This window comes from Oncorhynchus clarkii, chromosome 16 (assembly GCF_045791955.1).
Source record: "Oncorhynchus clarkii lewisi isolate Uvic-CL-2024 chromosome 16, UVic_Ocla_1.0, whole genome shotgun sequence".
Taxonomy (NCBI): domain Eukaryota; kingdom Metazoa; phylum Chordata; class Actinopteri; order Salmoniformes; family Salmonidae; genus Oncorhynchus; species Oncorhynchus clarkii.
In genome coordinates, this window is record NC_092162.1 from 20,660,041 (window position 1) to 20,681,001 (window position 20,961).

The 20,961-nt window shown below is 42.9% G+C and overlaps 3 protein-coding genes and 1 pseudogene across 4 annotated transcripts; 3 read left to right on the forward strand and 1 right to left on the reverse strand.

The window, feature by feature from the left end:
- Positions 1-5,431: 5,431 nt before the first annotated feature.
- On the forward strand, positions 5,432-6,316 carry LOC139367510 (myeloid-associated differentiation marker-like protein 2). The gene has a single exon (XM_071105748.1). The coding sequence runs from the start codon at positions 5,432-5,434 to the stop codon at positions 6,314-6,316; it is 885 nt and encodes a 294-aa protein (XP_070961849.1).
- A 1,023-nt stretch (positions 6,317-7,339) lies between these two features.
- LOC139367511 (myeloid-associated differentiation marker-like protein 2) lies at positions 7,340-8,185 on the forward strand. Its single transcript, XM_071105749.1, has one exon. It carries the CDS (start codon positions 7,340-7,342, stop codon positions 8,183-8,185), a length of 846 nt encoding a protein of 281 aa, XP_070961850.1.
- A 4,868-nt stretch (positions 8,186-13,053) lies between these two features.
- Positions 13,054-14,779, forward strand: LOC139367280 (myeloid-associated differentiation marker-like protein 2; annotated as a pseudogene).
- A 10-nt stretch (positions 14,780-14,789) lies between these two features.
- LOC139368170 (putative protein MSS51 homolog, mitochondrial) lies at positions 14,790-20,758 on the reverse strand. 2 transcript variants are annotated; one of them, XM_071106776.1, is made up of 6 exons: positions 20,548-20,758; positions 19,347-19,499; positions 19,054-19,178; positions 17,153-17,716; positions 16,835-16,928; positions 14,790-16,119 (listed from the first exon to the last, which is right to left on the reverse strand). In XM_071106776.1, the coding sequence occupies exons 1-6, from the start codon at positions 20,562-20,564 to the stop codon at positions 15,915-15,917; spliced, it is 1,158 nt and encodes a 385-aa protein (XP_070962877.1). In that variant the 5' UTR covers positions 20,565-20,758; the 3' UTR covers positions 14,790-15,914. The 2 variants fall into 2 exon arrangements, with proteins under 2 accessions (XP_070962877.1, XP_070962878.1); XM_071106777.1 differs by having other exon boundaries at positions 14,838-16,119; positions 20,513-20,658.
- Positions 20,759-20,961: the final 203 nt, after the last annotated feature.

Genomic DNA, 20,961 nt, shown 5'->3' on the forward strand with positions numbered 1-20,961 from the left:
AATCTCACACAAATTATCAATGAACCTACCAGGTACCTCCCCAAAGCCTTAAACACGGGCACCCTCATAGATATCATCCTAACCAACTTGCCCTCTAAATACACCTCTGCTGTCTTCAACCAAGATCTCAGCGTTCACTGCCTCATTGCCTGCATCCGTAATGGGTCAGCGGTCAAACAACCTCCACTCATCACTGTAAAACGCTCCCTGAAACACTTCAGTGAGCAGGCCTTTCTAATCGACCTGGCCGGGGTATCCTGGAAGGATATTGATCTCATCCCGTCAGTAGAGGATGCCTGGATATTTTTTTTAAATGCCTTCCTAACCATCTTAAATAAACATGCCCCATTCAAGAAATTTAGAACCAGGAACAGATATAGCCCCTGGTTCTCCCCAGACCTGACTGCCCTTAACCAACACAAAAACATCCTATGGCGTTCTGCATTAGCATCGAACAGCCCCCGTGATATGCAGCTGTTCAGGGAAGCTAGAAACCATTATACACAGGCAGTTAGAAAAGCCAAGGCTAGCTTTTTCAAGCAGAAATTTGCTTCCTGCAACACTAACTCAAAAAAGTTCTGGGACACTGTAAAGTCCATGGAGAATAAGAACACTCCTCCCAGCTGCCCACTGCACTGAAGATAGGAAACATTGTCACCACTGATAAATCCACCATAATTGAGAATTTCAATAAGCATTTTTCTATGGCTGGCCATGCTTTCCACCTGGCTACTCCTACCCCGGTCAACAGCACTGCACCCCCAACAGCAACTCGCCCAAGCCTTCCCCATTTCTCCTTCTCCCAAATCCGTTCAGCTGATGTTCTGAAAGAGCTGAAAAATCTGGACCCCTACAAATCAGCCGGGCTAGACAATCTGGACCCTTTCTTTCTAAAATTATCTGCCGAAATTGTTGCCACCCCTATTACTAGCCTGTTCAACCTCTCTTTCGTGTCGTCTGAGATTCCCAAAGATTGGAAAGCAGCTGCGGTCATCCCCCTCTTCAAAGGGGGGGGGGGGGACACTCTTGACCCAAACTGCTACAGACCTATATCTATCCTACCATGCCTTTCTAAGGTCTTCGAAAGCCAAGTCAACAAACAGATTACCGACCATTTCGAATCTCACCATACCTTCTCTGCTATGCAATCTGGTTTCAGAGCTGGTCATGGGTGCACCTCAGCCACGCTCAAGGTCCTAAACGATATCTTAACCGCCATCGATAAGAAACGTTACTGTGCAGCCGTATTCATTGATCTGGCCAAGGCTTTCGACTCTGTCAATCACCACATCCTCATCGGCAGACTCGACAGCCTTGGTTTCTCAAATGATTGCCTCGCCTGGTTCACCAACTACTTCTCTGATAGAGTTCAGTGTGTCAAATCGGAGGGTCTGCTGTCCGGACCTCTGGCAGTCTCTATGGGGGTGCCACAGGGTTCAATTCTTGGACCGACTCTCTTCTCTGTATACATCAATGAGGTTGCTCTTGCTGCTGGTGAGTCTCTGATCCACCTCTACGCAGACGACACCATTCTGTATACTTCTGGCCCTTCTTTGTACACTGTGTTAACAACCCTCCAGGCAAGCTTCAATGCCATACAACTCTCCTTCCGTGGCCTCCAATTGCTCTTAAATACAAGTAAAACTAAATGCATGCTCTTCAACCGATCGCTACCTGCACCTACCCGCCTGTCCAACATCACTACTCTGGACGGCTCTGACTTAGAATACGTGGACAACTACAAATACTTAGGTGTCTGGTTAGACTGTAAACTCTCCTTCCAGACCCATATCAAACATCTCCAATCCAAAGTTAAATCTAGAATTGGCTTCCAATTTCGCAACAAAGCATCCTTCAATCATGCTGCCAAACATACCCTTGTAAAACTGACCATCCTACCAATCCTCGACTTTGGCGATGTCATTTACAAAATAGCCTCCAATACCCTACTCAACAAATTGGATGCAGTCTATCACAGTGCAATCCGTTTTGTCACCAAATCCCCATATACTACCCACCATTGCGACCTGTACGCTCTCGTTGGCTGGCCCTCGCTTCATACTCGTCGCCAAACCCACTGGCTCCATGTCATCTACAAGACCCTGCTAGGTAAAGTCCACCCTTATCTCAGCTCGCTGGTCACCATAGCATCTCCCACCTGTAGCACACGCTCCAGTAGGTATATCTCTCTAGTCACCCCTAAAACCAATTATTTCTTTGGCCGCCTCTCCTTCCAGTTCTCTGCTGCCAATGACTGGAACGAACTACAAAAATCTCTGAAACTGGAAACACTTATCTCCCTCACTAGCTTTAAGCACCAACTGTCAGAGCAGCTCACAGATTACTGCACCTGTACATAGCCCACCTATAATTTAGCCCAAACAACTACCTCTTTCCCTACTGTATTTAATTAATTAATTTTGCTCCTTTGCACCCCATTATTTTTATTTCTACTTTGCACATTCTTCCATTGCAAAACTACCATTCCAGTGTTTTACTTGCTATATTGTATTTACTTTGCCACCATGGCCTTTTTGCCTTTACCTCCCTTATCTCACCTCATTTGCTCACATCGTATATAGACTTGTTTATACTGTATTATTGACTGTATGTTTGTTTTACTCCATGTGTAACTCTGTGTCGTTGTATGTGTCGAACTGCTTTGCTTTATCTTGGCCAGGTCGCAATTGTAAATGAGAACTTGTTCTCAACTTGCCTACCTGGTTAAATAAAGGTGAATATATATATATATATATATATATATATATATATATTTAAATACTGTATCCTTCACTATATGTTCTTCACTATCTATCGCATCTCAGCTGCTCTGTTACTGCTCATCCATATATTTTATACTTATATATTCTCATCCCATTCTTTTACTACATTGTGTATTAGGTTTTGCTGTGGAATTTGGGGCATGCATCATAATTGTGTTCCTTACCGACTACAAGGGAAATCTAGGAATGGAGTGCTGTGTGATCATCTCCTCGGTGTGTTTCCCCTTGACAATCCTTTTCATCGTCCTCTGTCCCTCTGTAAAACATCTCCTGCAGCCTCTGGAGGTGTACCTGGCTGGCTTTGATGTCCTGACCTTTCTCCTGTACACCTCCGCTGCGACACTGTGGCCCGTATTCAGCTTCCAGAACGACCTTCGTCCTTCTATCTGCCAAAACTGACGTGTCAACCTGCTCCTTTACTTTGCGAACTTGATTTATTCCCTGTGTGGCTTAGTTCATTGTACTACTGGTGTATGATGACACCTACATACAGTACCAGTCCAAAGTTTGGTCACACCTACTCATTCAAGGATTTGTCTTTATTTTTACATTGTAGAATAATAGTGAAGACATCACAACCATGAAATAACACATATGGCACCATGTAGTAACCACATAAAAGTGTTAAACAAATCAAAATATATTTTATATTTGAGATTCTTCGAAGTAGTCACCCTTTGTCTTGATGACAGCTTTGCACACTCTTGGCATTCTCTCAACCAGCTTGATGAGGTAATCATCTGGAATGCATTTCAATTAACAGGTGTTCCTTGTTAAAAGTTCATTTGTGGAATTTCTTTCCTTCTTAATGCATTTGAGCCAATCTCTATGTGTTGTGACAAGGAAAGGGTGGTATACAGAAGATAGCCATATTTGGTGAAAGACCAAGTCCATATTATGGCAAGAACAACTCAAATAAGCAAAGAGAAATGACAGTCCATCATTACTTCAAGACATGAAGGTCTGTCAACCCAAAACATTTCAAGAACTTAGACAGTTGCAAAAACTCTCAAGTGCTATGATGAAACTGGCTCTCATGAGGACCGCCACAGGAAAGGAAGACCCAGAGTTACATCTGCTGCAGAGGATAAGTTCATTAGAGCTAACTGCCCCTCAGATTGCAGCCCCAATAAATGCTTCAGAGTTCAAGTAACAGACATTAACTGTTCAGAGGAGACTCCGTGAATCAGGCCTTCATGGTCAAATTGCATCAAAGAAAAAACTACTAAAGGACACCAATAATAAGAAGAGACTTGTTTGGGCCAAGAAGCATGAGCAATGGAAAGTAGACCGGTGGAAATGTATCCTTTGGTCTGATGAGTCCAAATATGAGATTTTTGGTTCCAACCGCCATGTCTTTGTGAGACGCAGAGTAGGTGAACGGATGATCTCCACATATGTGGTTTCTACCGTGAAGCATGGAGGAGGTGTGATGGTGTGGGGGTGCTTTACTGGTGACACTGTTTATGATTTATTTTTAATTCAAGGCACACTTAACCAGCATGGCTACCACAGCATTCTGCAGCAATACGCTATCCCATCTGGTTTACGCTTAGTGGGATAATTTGTTTTTCAACAGGACAATGACCCAAAACACACCTCCAGACTATGTAAGTGCTATTTGACCAAGAAGGAGAGTGATGGAGTGCTGCATCAGATGACCTGGCCTCCACAATCACCCGACCTCAACCCAATTGAGATGGTTTGGGATGAATTGGACCGCAGAGTGAAGGAAAAGCAGCCAACAAGTGCTCAACATATGTGGGAACTCATTCAAGACTGTTGGAAAAGCATTCCTCATGAAAGTGGTTGAGAGAATGCCAAGAGTGTGGAAAGCTGCCATCAGGACAAAGGGTGACTACTTTTTTTTAGATTTAGATTTGGTTACTACATGATTCCATGTGTTATTTCATAGATGTCTTCACTGTTATTCTACAATGTAGAAAATAGTAAAAATAAAGAAAAACCATTGAATGAATAGGTGTGTCCAAACTTTTTGATTGGCACTGTATATGTTGCACGTTCAGTACATCCTCGTCAATAAAAATCATCTTACCAGATTCGTTTTTTTCTGTACTTTATTTAGTCTGTCTAACAAGCTTTTTTATTGAAAAAAACAACCCAAAAACACGACAATGCATTGCGGCTCACAGGCCTTCCCTGAAGAAGCAATGCAATGCGATATCCACTAAAATAAAGGCTTTTTAAATTCTCTCCATGAGAGTGTCTTGTATTTTTTGAAGTACAATGTTTTTACACAGCTGCAACTTAATTGGTTGCTATAAGTTATTCCTCGTTCTCCAATGAACACTTCTCCTTATTTTCATTCTAGTTATCAAAGCAGCTCTCCCTCCTTTTTTTGAAGGTTGAAATAAACCTTGCTTCATTTTGTCTTTGGAAACTTGAGAGAGTGTGCATTTGTCACAGATGTTTTCCATGCTTGAATTGAAAACATTTAGCCAGTCTCTCTTTCAAAAACTTGATACTGCACACCGTGTTTCATGAATATCATGCAAAGCACATTGTGACTGGCTATCTACTAGGTAACAGATAAGAGGATAGCTCAGACGAAGCTCACTCTCTCATCTACCATTACAGCGGTCTAGAAAGCCTGATAGAGGAGAAGAGGCATCACACACTCTGAGACAATGGACAAAATTAAAAAGGTCCTGTCCGAAGCCGTATTCACTCCTTCCTCTCTAATAAATGGACGAGGGGCCCTGCACATGACTCAGATAGTGCTGGGCATCTTGACCTTCATCCTGGCCGCAGTTCAGGGCGAGACTCAACACACCTACTGGAACTATGCCATGTTCACCTGGGCCTTCTGCTCCATCATGACCCTCATCATCACCGTCATTGAGATGTTCATGCTCCACCTCCTCCTCAAGATTTGTCTGGACTGGGACGACTTCACCACGGGAATGGCGATGTCCTCCGCTCTCATGACCGCGTCCGTCTTCGTCATGTATGCCAACTTCTACATCTGCAAAAAATGTTTGTACTCGATTGTGATCGCCTTCCTCGCCCTACTTTGTGGCGTGGCTTACATCTTAGAGGTAGTGAAAGATAAGTTCATGGATAAGAAGAAGGGGAGCTACCTGGCCGCCCTGCCTGGCTTCTGGAAAGTTCTGGAGGCTTTCGTGAGCTGCATAATTTTTATCTCCCTCACGGGTTATGACGGGAAACCGGCACTGATCATGTGCATTGTGGCCTATGTCATTCCCTTTCCCATCATCCCTATTATCATCATCACCAACATCTTCACAAAAATTAAGAACTGTTTGCCATTTAATATAGACAGGTTTGTGTTTATATTTCTGGTCATCTCTGTGGTCCTCTATACCTTTGCTGCCATCATCTGGCCCATCTATACATTCAGAGGCAACCCTCGTCCCAGTGACTGTCCTGGAAGCTTCTGTATCTGGGCCATTCAGTTCATGGTGGCATTCATGACATATGTCAATCTGATCCTCTTTATAGTGGACTTGGTGTTCACCCTGCTTGGGATGTGTGGCTTCAAACGCTCATAGTGGTAACGGATCTCTGTCTGTATCTGTTTTACTGTACTATGTAATCCATAGCTTTTCAGGAATGATTTGTTGTTGCATTGAATAGTCATTTAACAAGAGCTGCTTGTTTCCCTCATCTTTTTTTTTGATTTTGAAAAAAAAGAATTATAGTTTAAAAGTAGAACAAATATAAACCCTGCAGTGACCTCTGAGGAATTTGTCATGATGTTACACGTTCACAATGAAATGATCCAAATAGAACGTAAAGGGTATAGTTACAATGTCAATCACATATGGATATTTCCATTTACATAAAAGTAGCCTACGTAACAGCATTACATGGCCAACATTCACAACTACTGTATATGATAAAGGATTTTGAAGTACCACAACCACATCTCTTTTCGTTACGTTAAATGTGTTTGTGTGTGAGTTGCAGCACTGGCCTACTGTCCTTTTACCACTTGAATTCTCGGGGGCACTTTATTTAGATTGACGACAGACTATCTGTATAGTCTCTATCTACTAAACCTAGCCCTTATCCTAACCTCAACCCTTAACCAGACCCCTAACCCTTGTACTCACCTAACCATAACCTTAGCAAGCAGTTGCTTATCAACAGATAGTTTGTTGATAATATGACCATCCTTAGAGTATCTACAGACTGACTATTCGGACTATCTAAATACAGTGTGACCGTATTCCCATTGGTCTATAACAGTAGTAGTGCAGAACAGCTTCTCCATAGTGTACTCTATATCTACTTCTCCAGGGATTTGAATAACGATATTAGTGTCAAACGTACGTTAACCATTAACAGCAGATAACCTGCCCACTTCTGTCTGTAATACTATAAGGGTTGCCTCCATCCGAGATTGTGAAACAGTTATGAAGGTGGAATAACTCAGCGTAACTCAAGGGGAGTGTTGTCACTCCAGAGTCTACAGCAAAAGTTGAGCTTGGAAAATCTTGGTTATCCTTAAAAAAGCCACACAGGTGGAATAGAATTTTGGAATTGAAGTTTGCCGTATTCAGGAGTCGGAGATGTGTAAACACTTCAAGAGCCTGCTCAACATCTTGAGGCTGCTGGAGATCATACTGTGTACGTTAGCCTTGGTCATCCCTATGTTTAGGGGTAGGATGGTGAACCCATACGGCATCTACTGCGAGTTCATCTGGGTCTTCTGTGTCATTATGGCTGTGGTCCTACTGGTGTCTGAGATCATGCTATTGCACATCCTCCTGCCCAACTGGGACGACCTGGTTTGCGGTCTGACCATGCTGTGCACGCTCATGGTCGCCGCCGCCACGCTCATTTTCGCCATCGTCTTTGGCTGCCTGTCGTGTATCAGCAGTGTCTTCTGCATCATCTTCTCGTTGGCCGCTACCGTGGTCTTCCTGGTAGACAGTGTCAAGAGAAAAATGAAGTGTCCAAAGGGCTATCTATCAAACCTAAGGGGTATTCTGAGATTCACAGAGGCCGTCCTGGCTTGCATCATCCTCGCCGGCGCCACCAACTACTTCCTGGGTGTGGAAGGCGAATTCCGCCCACCAGCCATGTTGTGGTGCATTGTAGTCTATGTAGTCTGTCTCCCTGTGACCGTTCTCATCATACCCATCCATCTGTGCAGTCTACTTGAATGCCTCATCTCCTGTATTGGGATGGATCTGTTGGAGTTGGTGTTTAACATAGTGGCTGTGGTGTTGTACCTGTCTGCTGTCATCCTCTGGCCTGTCTTTGGTTACAAGCACTACCGTGAGTACAATCCACCAAACTGTGACTACTGTCGCCATAACGACCTGGATGTGGTAACTGTGGGGACCATTGCCAATCTCATCCTCTACGCCGTGGACTTGGTTTTCACCATCTTGGCTCGACTGAAATCCTAACATCTTGCTAAGTTAAGAGGTAGGTCTACATTTTTTAAAATTACATATTGTCTGTTTGATCTGTTTCCAGTAATCATCGACCTCAACCTCTTTTCCTGTAAAACATATCTTCCAGCTTCTAGAGGTGTACCTGGGTGGCATTGACATCCTGGCCGTGCTTCTGTACACCTCCGCTGCGACCTTGCCTTCAGCTTCCAGAACGGCTTTCCATCTGCCATAACTGCACATGGGACAATCTGATGGTTGTAGCGTATGTCAATCTTTTACGTTGTGGATTTGATTTATTCCCTGTGTTAATTGCTGTTCTTTTTCATAACATAATGGAACCTATGGCGCTTTACTTGAAAGCCCAGATGTAGAGTACATCCTTGTCAATGAAACTCTTCATCCTCTTTATAGTGGACCTGGGGAGAATCTCAATTCCATACTCCTCGCGTCCTCTTGCCGAGGAGGAGGAGAGAGAACGCGAGGAGTATGCAATCAAGATCTTCCCCTGGTTTTTACCCTGCTCTGTATATTAGGCTTCAAACGCCCAGAGCTGACCTCTGGTGGGAGCTGATCTCTCTTCGGTCTGTCTGTCTAATCCTGTACGGATCTCGCATGAATTCTTCATTAAGATATGCATAGGTGAAAAAGATACCCATGTATAACTGTCACGAGGTGGAAAAGGTTAGTTTGGATCTGGGTTGATCAGGAAGAGTGAAGTAGAGGCAGGCAACAGTTTCAACAAATAACATATTTAATAGGGCATGTTCAAAATGACATACAAATACCAGAAAGAAACAAACCAAACCAAACAGAAACGGGCACTGGAAGTGGTGCAGCCCAGGAGGCAGGTGCCCAGTTGCTTCTTTTTTGGTACAGTTGCTTCATCTCAAAGAGTTGATCTCACCAAACGGATGCGCTCTCTTGCTCAGCCAACAAAGGGCTCCACCATGACTCCAGACTGCATGACTTCCTGTGGGCGGCCACCCCTTAAACAGGGGTTAAATAGAATTCAGAAGAACACTTACGTAATCCAACGTCCAATTAAATGTCTGGGAGAGTTAATGAGTCAATCAGTCTCACCTGTGACATACCATTTATACATGTTAGCCATTTCCATGGCAACAGGGCCTTCATACTGTAAGTAATTATATTTATATGGAATGCAACAGCATTACATGGCCAACCTATGCACAAGTACTGTATAATTTATTGGACTCACTCACGACTTCACCTGTTGGGATTAGTACTCTTCTGATTGTTGGAGATGCCACCAAGACAGAGGAACTCTAGTCCACCGGCTATGGGCTTGCACATCCAACAGTTCTGGACTGGTGTTCATGAGGTACTAACTAGAGAAAGTAGCACAATGTACAATGCCTTTCAGTCCAAGTTAATACTCTAAGACCCCTCTAAACTAAAACACGTACATTATTACTCTGTGCCCGAAAACTCAATCTACAAATGGAAAATGTATGGTACACCCCACAACACAGGAGTGGCACTTGTTCTCGGGGAAGACTGCTGACCTTGAATGACCCTCTTATAGACTAATCCACCACATTGAAAAGTTCCTATTAAGATGGGTGGCCTACCTTGACACTTTATCAACCCCACCAGTCACCCTTGAAACCTGCTGTCCCTTGATCTGTTCACAACCCCCCCCCCATCAACCATCTTTTATTATATCTGTATTATTGTGTGTTGTCTATGTGATTCACATGTTTTTTCATTTTCTTTGTCTGCAGGCTAGGGCTTGTACCCTTTTTATTTTGTTATGTGTAGTGGCGTGTGTTATGTTATTCTTTGTTTATGGAAAAATAAAAATAAACATCTTATTTAAAACAATACAATTTTGAAGTGCCAAAACCTCACGTCTCTTCATACCCTTATGCTCTTAATGTGTGAATTGCAGTAGTGGCCCCCAGGGCCAATTCCAACTTAATTGGAAATTGGAAATGTAAAAACATTGTTTGTGTGAGGGCAACTTTTGTGCAGTTCTAGTGGCCAGACTGCCCGTAGAATCAAACTTTTTAAAATGTGAATCAAGTCTGATGATTCATGGTGAGGACTAGATGTTATACCTGATGATGAACCTAATTGATTTTTGGAACAAGTTAGGATAATCAACGTAACAGGTTAGGAGAAGTAGGTTAAGGTTAGGACAATGGTTAGGTTTAAGGTTAGTTAAAAGTCAAACATTTCCCCAAATGTCACTTTCATCCTAGCTGTAACCATGTAGCCACAACTATGATTCACAGACAGCTTTCAGCAGAATTATAAATGTAAAAAAATGGATGCCCTTTGCAGTGCCAGTCAAACTGAAATACCTAATAAGTATTCTGTAGATGAGTACATCTCAGTGTGTTTGCTATAGGACAATATGAGGATATGATTCCCCTAAGTCCTGGATTTTGTTCCGGCCTCTTGGCTTGTAATTTCGATAGAGTACTCTGTCCCCTGGAAGGTCCAGAACCTCCCTGGAAGACCTATTGTAAGTCCTCTTGCGGCTATCTGCTACTTCACTTGCACTCTTCTGTGCCACTTCGCAGGCAGTTTTCAGGCATTCATAGTGTGTCTGTACCCATTCATCCATCGATGAAACATCCAGATCATTAGGTCATTCCTCTAAGACAATGTGGAGTATTGCATCCCTCAGATACATTAAGTAGAAAGGAGGTAACCAGTTGCGGAGTGACGATGGCTATTGTAGGCCAATATCAGTTTTGGTAGGCATTAGGTCCAATGTCTCTTCTTCTCTGGTGACAGAGCTCTCAGCATGTCATGGAATGTGTGATTGAATTGCTCACAATTCACATTCCACTGAGGGTGGTATGCGGTTGTCACGCTCTTCGCTAAACCATAGACTTTTCAGAAATCTGAAATCACATTTGACTCTAAATGTCTCCCTTTCTCCCGAATGCAGCCTTGCACAACATCCAACATATTGAATCCAATGTTTCACAATGGCATTGGCAGTAGTCGTTGCAGTTTGGTTTCATGTGGGCACCATGACTGTGAACTTTGTGAACATATCTATAAGAACTAGAGCATTCTCATGGCTACCTGTCTTCCCAAGTAGTGTGTGGTCCATTGCAACAGCCTAAATATATTACGCTATTGTTATCATATAGAAACATAACGTAATATTGTACATCATATTAGCATCAACATACATTATTGTTTCATTCAATTTCCCATAATTTCGAATTTAATTAAATGTTTGTTACATGTATTCTTTTGGTTCAACCTTAATATATAATGAGCATCATCAACAGGGGGAACATATTTGGTGTACGCTAATAAGCTGTAAAAATATTTTTTCAATTGATAAGACTTGTTCATAAAGGAAAGTTTGTTCATAAGAAGAGCCTGAAATCAAAGTCAATATTCAGACCACTAAGGGTCAAAAGTCTTATAAATTGAAAAATTATTTTTTACAGCTTATTACTTACTGTACACCTAATATGTTCCCCCTGTTGATGATGTTCCCCCTGTTGATGACACGGTGACATTACCTGGTTTAAATTATGTTTCCAGAGACTATATCTCTTTCATCATCTCTCAATGCCTAGGTTTACCTCCACTGAATTCACATCCTACCATACCTTTGCCTGTACATTATGCCTTGAATCTATTCTATCGCGCCCAGAAACCTGCTCCTTTTACACTCTGTTCCAAACGTACTAGACGACCAGTTCTGATAGCCTTTAGCCATACCCTTATCCTACTCCTCCTCTGTTCCTCTGGTGATGTAGAGGTTAATCCAGGCCCTGCAGTGCCTAGTTCCACTCCTATTCCCCCGGTGCTCTCATTTGTTGACTTCTATAACCGTAAAAGCCTTGGTTTCATGCATGTTAACAATAGAAGCCTCCTCCCTTGTTTTATTCACTGCTTTAGCACACTCTGCCAACCCGGATGTCCTAGCCATGTCTGAATCCTGGCTTAGGAAGACCACCAAAACCCCTAAAATTTCCATCTCTAACTATAACATTTTCCGACAAGATGTAACTGCCAAAGGGGCCGGTGTTGCAATCTACTGCAGAGATAGCCTGCAGAGTTCTGTCTTACTATCCAGGTCTGTACCCAAACAATTCGAAATTCTACTTTTAAATATCCACCTTTCCAGAAACAAGTCTCTCACCGTTGCCGCTTGCTATAGACCACCCTCTGCCCCCAGCTGTGCCCTGGACACCATATGTGAATTGATTGCCCCCCATCTATCTTCAGAGCTCATGCTGCTAGGTGACCCAAATTGGGATGCTCAACACCCCGGCCATCCTACAATCTAAGTTTGATACCCTCAATCTTACACAAATTATAAATGAACCCACCAGGTAAAACCCCACATCCTTAAACACGGGCACCCTCATAGGTCATTCTAACCAACTTGCCCTCCAAATACACCTCTGCTGTTTTCAACCAAGATCTCAGCGATCACTGCCTCAATGCTTGCATCTGTAATGGGTCTTCGGTCAAACAACCACCCCTCATCACTGTCAAACGCATCCCTGAAACACTTCAGCGAGCAGGCCTTTCTAATCGACCTGGCCCGAGTATCCTGGAAGGATATTGACCTCATCCCGTCAGTAAAGGATGCCTGGTTATTCTTTAAAAGTGCGTTCCTCACCATCTTAAATGTAACTTTCAAAAAATGTTGAACCAGGAACAGATATAGCCCTTGGTTCTCTCCAGACCTGACTGCCCTTGACCAGCACAAAAACATTCTGTGGCATTCTGCATTAGCATCGAATAGCCCCCGTGATATGCAACTTTTCAGGGAAGTTAGGAACCAATATACACAGGCAGTTAGGAAAGCTAAGGCTAGCTTTTTCAAGCAGAAATGTGCATCCTGTAGCACAAACTCATAAAAGTTCTTATTCATGGAGAATAAGAGCACCTCCTTCCAGCTGCCCACTGTACTGAAGCTAGGGAACATTGTCACCACCGATTTTCTACGGCTGGCCATGCTTTCCACCTGGCTACCTCTACCCCGGTCAACAGCCCTGCGCCCCCCACAGCAACTCACCCAAGCCTCCCCCATTTCTCCTTCACCCAAATCCAGATAGCTGATGTTCTGAAAGAGCTGCTAAATCTGGACCCCTACAAATCAGCTGGGCTAGACCATCCGGACCCTCTCTTTCTAAAATGATCCGCGCAAAATTGTTGCAGCCCCTATTACTAGTCTGTTCAAGTTCTCTTTCGTATCGTCTGAGATTCCCAAAGATTGGAAAGCTGCCGCGGTCATCACCCTCTTCAAAGGGGGAGACACTCTAGACCCAAAATGCTACAGACCTATATCTATCCTACCCTGCCTTTCTAAGGTATTCGAAAGCTAAGTTAACAAACAGATTACTGACCATTTCGAATCCCACTGTACCTTCTCCGCTATGCAATCTGGTTTCCGAGCTGGCCATGGGTGCACCTCAGCCACGCTCAAGGTCCTAAACAATATCATAACCGCCATCGATAAGAGACATTACTGTACAGCTGTATTCATCAACCTGGCCAAGGCTTTCGACTCTGTCAATCACCACATTCTTATTGGCAGACTCAACAGCCTTGGTTTCTCAAACGATTGCCTCTCCTGGTTCACCAACTACTTCTCAGACAGAGTTCAGTGTGTCAAATCGGAGGGCCTGTTGTCCGGACCTCTGGGAGTCTTTATGGGGGTGCCACAGGCTTCAATTCTGGGGCCGATTCTCTTTTCTGTACACATCAATGATGTCGCTCTTGCTGCTGGTGATTCTCTGATCCACCTCTATGCAGACGACACCATTCTGTAACTGTCTATGTCCTTGATTACTACAAATGTTCTCTCGACCTGTCCTCATACGTTGTAAACTTTCATTCATAGGTTAGGTTGTAGCAACCTCATGATGATTACTGGGAAAATGTTTGTATCATGTAGTAGCCTAAACCTATCGATATTACATTGAGCTGGGTGAATGGAATATGAATGACAGTCATCCAAAATGTTGCAATAGGAATAAGGCCATGCTCATTACAAAAAAAAGTTGTCCTCCCTAATCTTAAATGGCACCGACCACCACTGGTGCACGCTCATGGTCGCAGCCGCCACAGTCTTCTTCACCATCAAAATTGCTTGCCTGTCTTGCATCAGCAATATGTTCTGCATCATCTTCTCAGGAAAATTAACTGTCTGGAGATTCATCTGTTCATTCTCATGGGGGGTCCTCCGCTTCAAAGAGGCCATCTTTGCTTGCATCATCCTGACCGACGCCACTTCCTGGGTTTGCGATGGGTCTTCCGCCCGCCTGCCATGATGTGGTGGTCTATGTAGTTTGCTTCCCTGGCACTGTGCTCATCCTACTCATCCATCTGATCAAGCTACTTGAATGCTTCATCTCCTATATTGGAATGGAGCTGTTTGAGTTGGCTTTCAACATAGTGGCTGTGGTGTTGTACTTGTCTTCTGCCATCCTCTGGCCCGTCTTCGGTTACAGGCACTAGCCTAACTATAATCTGCCTAACTGTGACTATTGTCACCATGACGACATGGTTACTGTGAGGACCATTGCCAATCTCAACATCTACATTGTGGACTTGGTCTTTCAGTGTTTTGGCTCGTTGAATCCTAATATCTGAAGTCTTACTAAGTTAACACTAACAGAGGAAGCATTTTATTTGCTTAACGGTTTTTACATTTTTTAATTTTTTTAATAACTGATCTTGATTTGACACCTTTTGTGTTCATTTTAAATGAGTGACACCAACGCGATCAATATAAGAACAATATGGCTCTCCATATCAGGATGTGAAACCAAGAACCAACACAATAGTGATGAGCATGTTTTGTTTAAAAAAAAACATCACTTTAATGGTAAAAGGCAATACTACTTCTTCACAAAAAGTATATTTCAAAAACATCAGACTTCAGAACAGAAATGTTCAAAAAGATGGAAAGAGCGTATGTATACATTTGATTAAACACTACTAACAAATACCTTCAAATAAATCAACATAATGCAAGAATATATGGCTTTGGCTTTTTTCTGTCTTCAAATGTAAAATCCACAAAGGTACACTTGAAGTCATTGAGGTGTTCAAGGATGAAAGAAATGTAGATTTGCGTAATTATTTCAGCAGTCTAACAGCTGATAGTATTTAAAATCAATAATGAACTAAGTAAATTGAAAACCTGTGTGCTGCTGTCCTCTTTTGCAATTAAACATGTTCCAGTGTACCAGCAACTTGGCTTCACTAATTATTGCCTGTTGGTTCTGCTTTTTGATTTTAAAAAAAAATTATCACAGTGACTGCAACTAGAAAAGCAACCTCTGATATCTCCTGTAAGCAGTTTGTTGAACCACAGTAAGTGTAGCAACATGCAAACTCATTTCGTAGATGTACACAACTGTCACTTCCTTGTACATTGGCTCAGAAACACATGGCTCGCATAGAAAATGAGTGCAAATGCTACTGTCCAAAATCTATGCAAAAAATCTATTGCCTGCCAACAAGACAAAGGTTTCGTATGAGTAAATTCAAATGGTGAGAGATAAACGTTCACTGTAATTCCACTTACCATGGATGAGCAATTAGATAGTCGATGCAAATGCTTTAACGTACCTCCGCTCTTGACTGAACTACTGTTAGTATTGCACCTCTTTTTCTCACTTGGAGTCGATAAAAATGATATCCGTGTCTTCTCCCTACACCTAAAATGTTCTTTGTGTCTTGAATATCAATGTCCCGTTAGTGTTCGACTTCAATTCAATTCTCAATCGTCCTCTGGTTCTTCAAACTCCACTGTTTCCAGTAGGCCCTGGAAGCAGAAGTAATGGGAGTTGCAATATACAGGTGGTTTGATAGGAGTGGCCTGGACCTGCTCTGGTTTCTGGGAGGCAAAGGGGTTGACTCCACTGCCTTTTAAATCCATCTCCAACTCTGAGAGGATCTGCAAGGAGTAGGTCATCTCTGTCTTCCTGTGGGGATCAGGCAGGATCAAAAATTACACACTCAATTCTTTGTAGTAGACAACAGTGAGCTCCAGCCACCCAAGTCATAGATTGTTCTCTCTGCTACCGCACAGCTAGCAGTACTGAGGTACCAAGTCTGGAATCAACAGGACCCAGAACAGCTTCTACCCGCAAGGCATAAGACTGCTAAATAATTAGTCCGGTAGCTATTCAACTAACTTAGCAGTCTTATGGCTTGGGGGTAGAAGCTGTTCTGGGTCCTGTTGGTTCCAGACTTGGTGCAGCTTATGTGATGAGTCAATAGTTAGTGCAAAAAGAGTCAATGCAGATAGTTAAATAATTAAACAAATAGCTACCATACTATCTGCATTGACTCTTGACTCATCACATACGCTGCTGCTACTGTTTTATCTGTCACTTTATTCCTAGTTATATGTGCATATCTACGTCAATTACCTTGTCGCCCTGCACATTGACTCGGTACTGGTACCCCTTGTTTTTAGCCAAGTTACTCATTGTGTATTTATTATGAATTGCTTTACTTTAATGTTATTTCTCTGTATTCTTTCTCTGCATTGTTGGTAAGGGCCCGTAAGTAAGTATTTCACTGTTAGTCTAGTTGTTTACAAAGCATGTGACGAATAAAATGTGATTTGATGTAAATATGGAGGATTCTGTTATGCTATGGAGGGTATTAAGATCAGGGTTATGTGGGGCTTACTCTAGTGCAGTAAATAGGGAGGGGATCTCATAGTCCCTGAGGAGCAGCAGTGTTGGTAGCCAGCCCTGATCGAGGCCTTGACTGGCATCAAACCCTGTAGGAGACAGAGGAAGTCAAACAGAGCTTAGCTCAGACAAGAACAACTCAAACCAGCAAAGCTTTAACCTCAAAACCAACAAGTTTATAACCAGGCAACATCCTAATCTGTTTCTTTCCCATTTGTTTTATCATGAGATAACTGGAGTTTTAGGAAACACAAACTTTGTCAATTCTATTTCTTTGAAAAGCTGGAAATTGCACAATGGCAGAGCTTCTCACCTGGGTGAAATCCAACCACCAGATCTGGCTTAGCTGCTTTCTCGGTCTCCACAAGCTCCTCAAAGAACTGGTGGTAGAGGCCCTTGTAGGCACTGATATAGGTCTTCGTCTTGGGACCAGAGTTAGTCAGTGGGGGCCTCATGATTGGCCCGTCCACAACCTCTGGCCCCACCATCACCACCTCCAGACCCTTGTGTCCAGGGAACATTCGGTCCAGTTCATCATAGTCCGTCAGTCGGGCTCCCAGGGTCTCATTGTCAGAAACCCCTATCAAGTGGATGGTGAGGGGTTTGGAATACGGGTTTAAGCCAAACAGTCTAAACCCTAGGGCAATAGTCATTGGTCGGGAGAGGAACTCGCTCGATACCCGCCAAATTGACTTTCTCAGGTCATCGTCCTCTGGCTTGGGCCTGCTGGCGTTGGTCCAAAGGTCTGTCATATTAGTGCCCGACAAGATGGCGTCCAGACGGGGGGTGAGGTCCCCTTGCATGGCAAGCCAGTCATCCCAGCCCTTCACCTCCCCTTGAGGCCGAGTCCACTTCCCTGTGGAGAATGGGAGGTCTCCTGATTGGATAAGAGGAAGGGGGAGTATGAAAAATCAGTCTGGGATATCCTGAAGTTGGTGCTATCCTCCTGGTGTTGTCTCTTTTTATTTATTTGAATACACTGTTCAGAGAATAACTGTCAAAAAAACTTAAAGGAAATGGTCCTAGAATCAAACCCTGCGGAACACCTTTTTAATTCATTTTTCATGACAAATAACAGAGGACGATGGCGCTTCCTAGTGTCGAGGTCAGGACCCTCAGTGCACGTTGTTAACCTCTCTTGGGTAGGGGGCAGTATTTTGACGTCCGGATGAAAAGCAGGCCCAGAAGCTAGGATATGCATATAATTGGTAGATTTGGATAGAAAACACTCTGAAGTTTCTAAAACTGTTAAAATTATGTCTGTGAGTATAACAGAACTGATATGGCAGGCGAAACCCAGAGGACAAACCATCCCCCCCCAAAAAGAATTCAGCCTACCTCTATTTTCAATGTCTATCACTTTTACTATAAGGCCAAGTCCTCCCAGATTGCAGTTTCTAGGGCTTCCACTAGATGTCAGCAGTCTTTAGAAAGAGTTTCAGGCTGTTTTTTGGAGAAATTAGCCAGAAATTGTAGTTTATTCTAGGTGGCTCCCATTTTGGCTGTAGTGTTTCCAAACGCGTGGAAGAGAGGGCATTCTTTGGTATTTTTCTCCGGTAAAGACAATAACGTTTCTCAGTCTTACATTTTATTGTTTATTTATGTATTAGGGTACCTAAGGTTTGATTATAAACATTGTTTGACTTGTTTGGAAAAGTTTATTAGTAACGTTTACGATTCATTTTGTATGCATTTTGATGGAGGGAAACTGGGTGGACTGACGCGCGCCAGCTAAACTGAGTGTTTATGGATATAAAGAAGAATATTATCGAAGAAAAGGACCATTTGTGATGTATCTGGGACCTTTTCAAGTGCCAACAGAAGAAGATCATCAAAGGTAAGGCATTTTTTATATTGCTATTTGACTTTCAACCAGGCACCTGCCTGGTTGTTTTTCATGTGTTTGTATGCAGGGCGCTGTCCTCAGATAATCGCATGGTGTGCTTTTGTCGTAAAGCCTTTTTGAAATCTGACACAGCAGCTGGATTAACAAGAAGTTAAGCTTTATTTTGATGTATTACACTTGTGATTTTATGAAAGTTAAATATTTCTAATACTGTAGTTTGAATTTCTCGCTCTGCAATTTCACCGGATGTTGGCCAGGTGGGACACTACCATCCCACCTGCCCATAAGAAGTGAATCTAGACCACGACAATCATGCAGCAATTGGCCCAATGTCATGGCTCATTCCTCTTTTATCTGCCTTCTCTTACCTTTGAACACGAGCCATTCCACCAGTCGGTCAATGGCTACTAGACGCAACTCCGAGCAGACCTTCTTGTGCTGAGGCCAATCAGCCTTCTGACACTCTTTACTGCAGTAGTAGACATTCAGACACCTGTGATAGTCAGGAGGAGGATGAGGGAGAGGAAGGAAAGAACCTGTGAGGACAGTGCACCTACTTCCAACCAGATAACTCCTTTGGATCATGTAACCAGTACAATACATAATGGAGTGCAAGTTTCATGTGCAAGTACATTTTCCATTCTGTCTGTCTCATAATTACCTCACACAGCGTTTGAGCGTTTGTGCATCTGAAACCTGACCAGGCTGCTTTCTGCAACTGGCACAGAATTTGAATGATTCCTCCATCTTCTGAAACATCTCTTTCTGAGACTTGAAGGCCAAGGCTTTGGCCTTACCCCCTGGTGCTGGGGCACTAAAGAGTGGGCGATGGAGACAATAATTATTTTTAATTTAAAAACATCATCCTCTTCAATAATGCTGTTGTACCACATTCTGCAATGCCATTGCCAATAAATATTTTTTGAATTCAAACTTGACAGGGACAATAAAAAGTAGGCCTTCATGTCTAACACACTTCAACGGAAAGATAGTTTTACAATGAGAACCACAGAAATGCTTGCAATAGAAACAGAACACCCTATACTCAATGAGGGGATTTCTATAATAAGGTGAGTGTGTGGGTGGCCGTTGGGGTTGGTCATGGAGGGGTTAAAAAGGAATCCCACATCACACAAACATTTATGTTGATACATGAAAGGCAAATGTATTAGCCAGGGATCAGACCCCCAACTCACATCAAATCGGGCCAAATCATGACCTGTCTTGCAGCTATTTTTTCCGTTGGTGTGCTACCCAATCATAAGGACCACTACTGACCAATGTGAAGCACATGTCCATTATTTTTAGATTGGAGTATTTGGCCTGCCATATATGGAGAGGGTTGAGGGAGAGGGCAGGGTGGAGTGGGGGGGGGGGGGGGGGGGGGGTTCGAGAACATGGCACATGAAACACACATTGCAATATTATTTCAATAAAGGCTTGAATTATCAGTATATAAAAAAGGTTGTGTTAGATATGTTGTGTTGTTGGACCCAGATCCAGATAATAATGTTTTTAAAGCCCGCACAGAATAGAATGACAAATTACTCTAGTAGAGGGAATACTACCTATAAATTGAACATCATATTGACTGTGACAATAGAGTTATGAGACACATAAAACCTCCCATGGCCTTGACCACATCTGAATGTAGGCCTATGATCCTATTCTCTTCCCTCAGTAAACTCCTCAGTGGATATTTGATTGCCACAGCGTGCCCAGTCCCGCAATAGACATAGTAAAACACATGGGGACATTCAGTGTCGTCTACATTGTGGCATAACACAAACACAAGGCAGAGGAGAAATCATTCACACGTTCGCCTACCTGGTAATTGTCAATCAATAAAGCCGCTTGCTCACCTCTTGTTATCGGTCATTGGAACTCTTGAAGTAACTCACGTTGCTGAACGAGTCTTCTCGCGGAGCTTGCTTGACTAGCAGCAGGGGCTGCGCCAGCCACTTATACCACCTGTGCTCCCCCTTCCAGAACTGTCTGAAATCTCTAGAGCCTTCCCGTCTCTTCAGGTGGTCTCACTTCTTTCATATAAACTTTCTCGAAACTCATTCCACTGGTAGACCGATATATATATATATATATATATATATTTTTTTTTTACTAGTTGTAATAAATAGAACATATTGGAGGGTATTCCTACCTGCCTATAGTAGGCTATGCTAAAGACGGTATATATATATGCCTAAATAAATACACTGAACAAAAATAAAGATTCAACATGTTAGGTGTCCCATGATTTATGAGCTGAAATAAAAGTT

Coding starts and splice junctions, on each gene's coding strand:
- LOC139367510 (XM_071105748.1), top strand. CDS start 5,432: ATGGACAAAATTAAAAAGGTCCTGTCCGAAGCCGTATTCACTCCTTCC.
- LOC139367511 (XM_071105749.1), top strand. CDS start 7,340: ATGTGTAAACACTTCAAGAGCCTGCTCAACATCTTGAGGCTGCTGGAG.
- LOC139368170 (XM_071106776.1), bottom strand. Junction 17,717..19,053: donor GGAATGGCTCGTGTTCAAAG/GTAAGAGAAGGC, acceptor TTATCCAATCAG/GAGACCTCCCATTCTCCACA. Junction 16,120..16,834: donor TCCCTATTTACTGCACTAGA/GTAAGCCCCACA, acceptor TGATCCCCACAG/GAAGACAGAGATGACCTACT.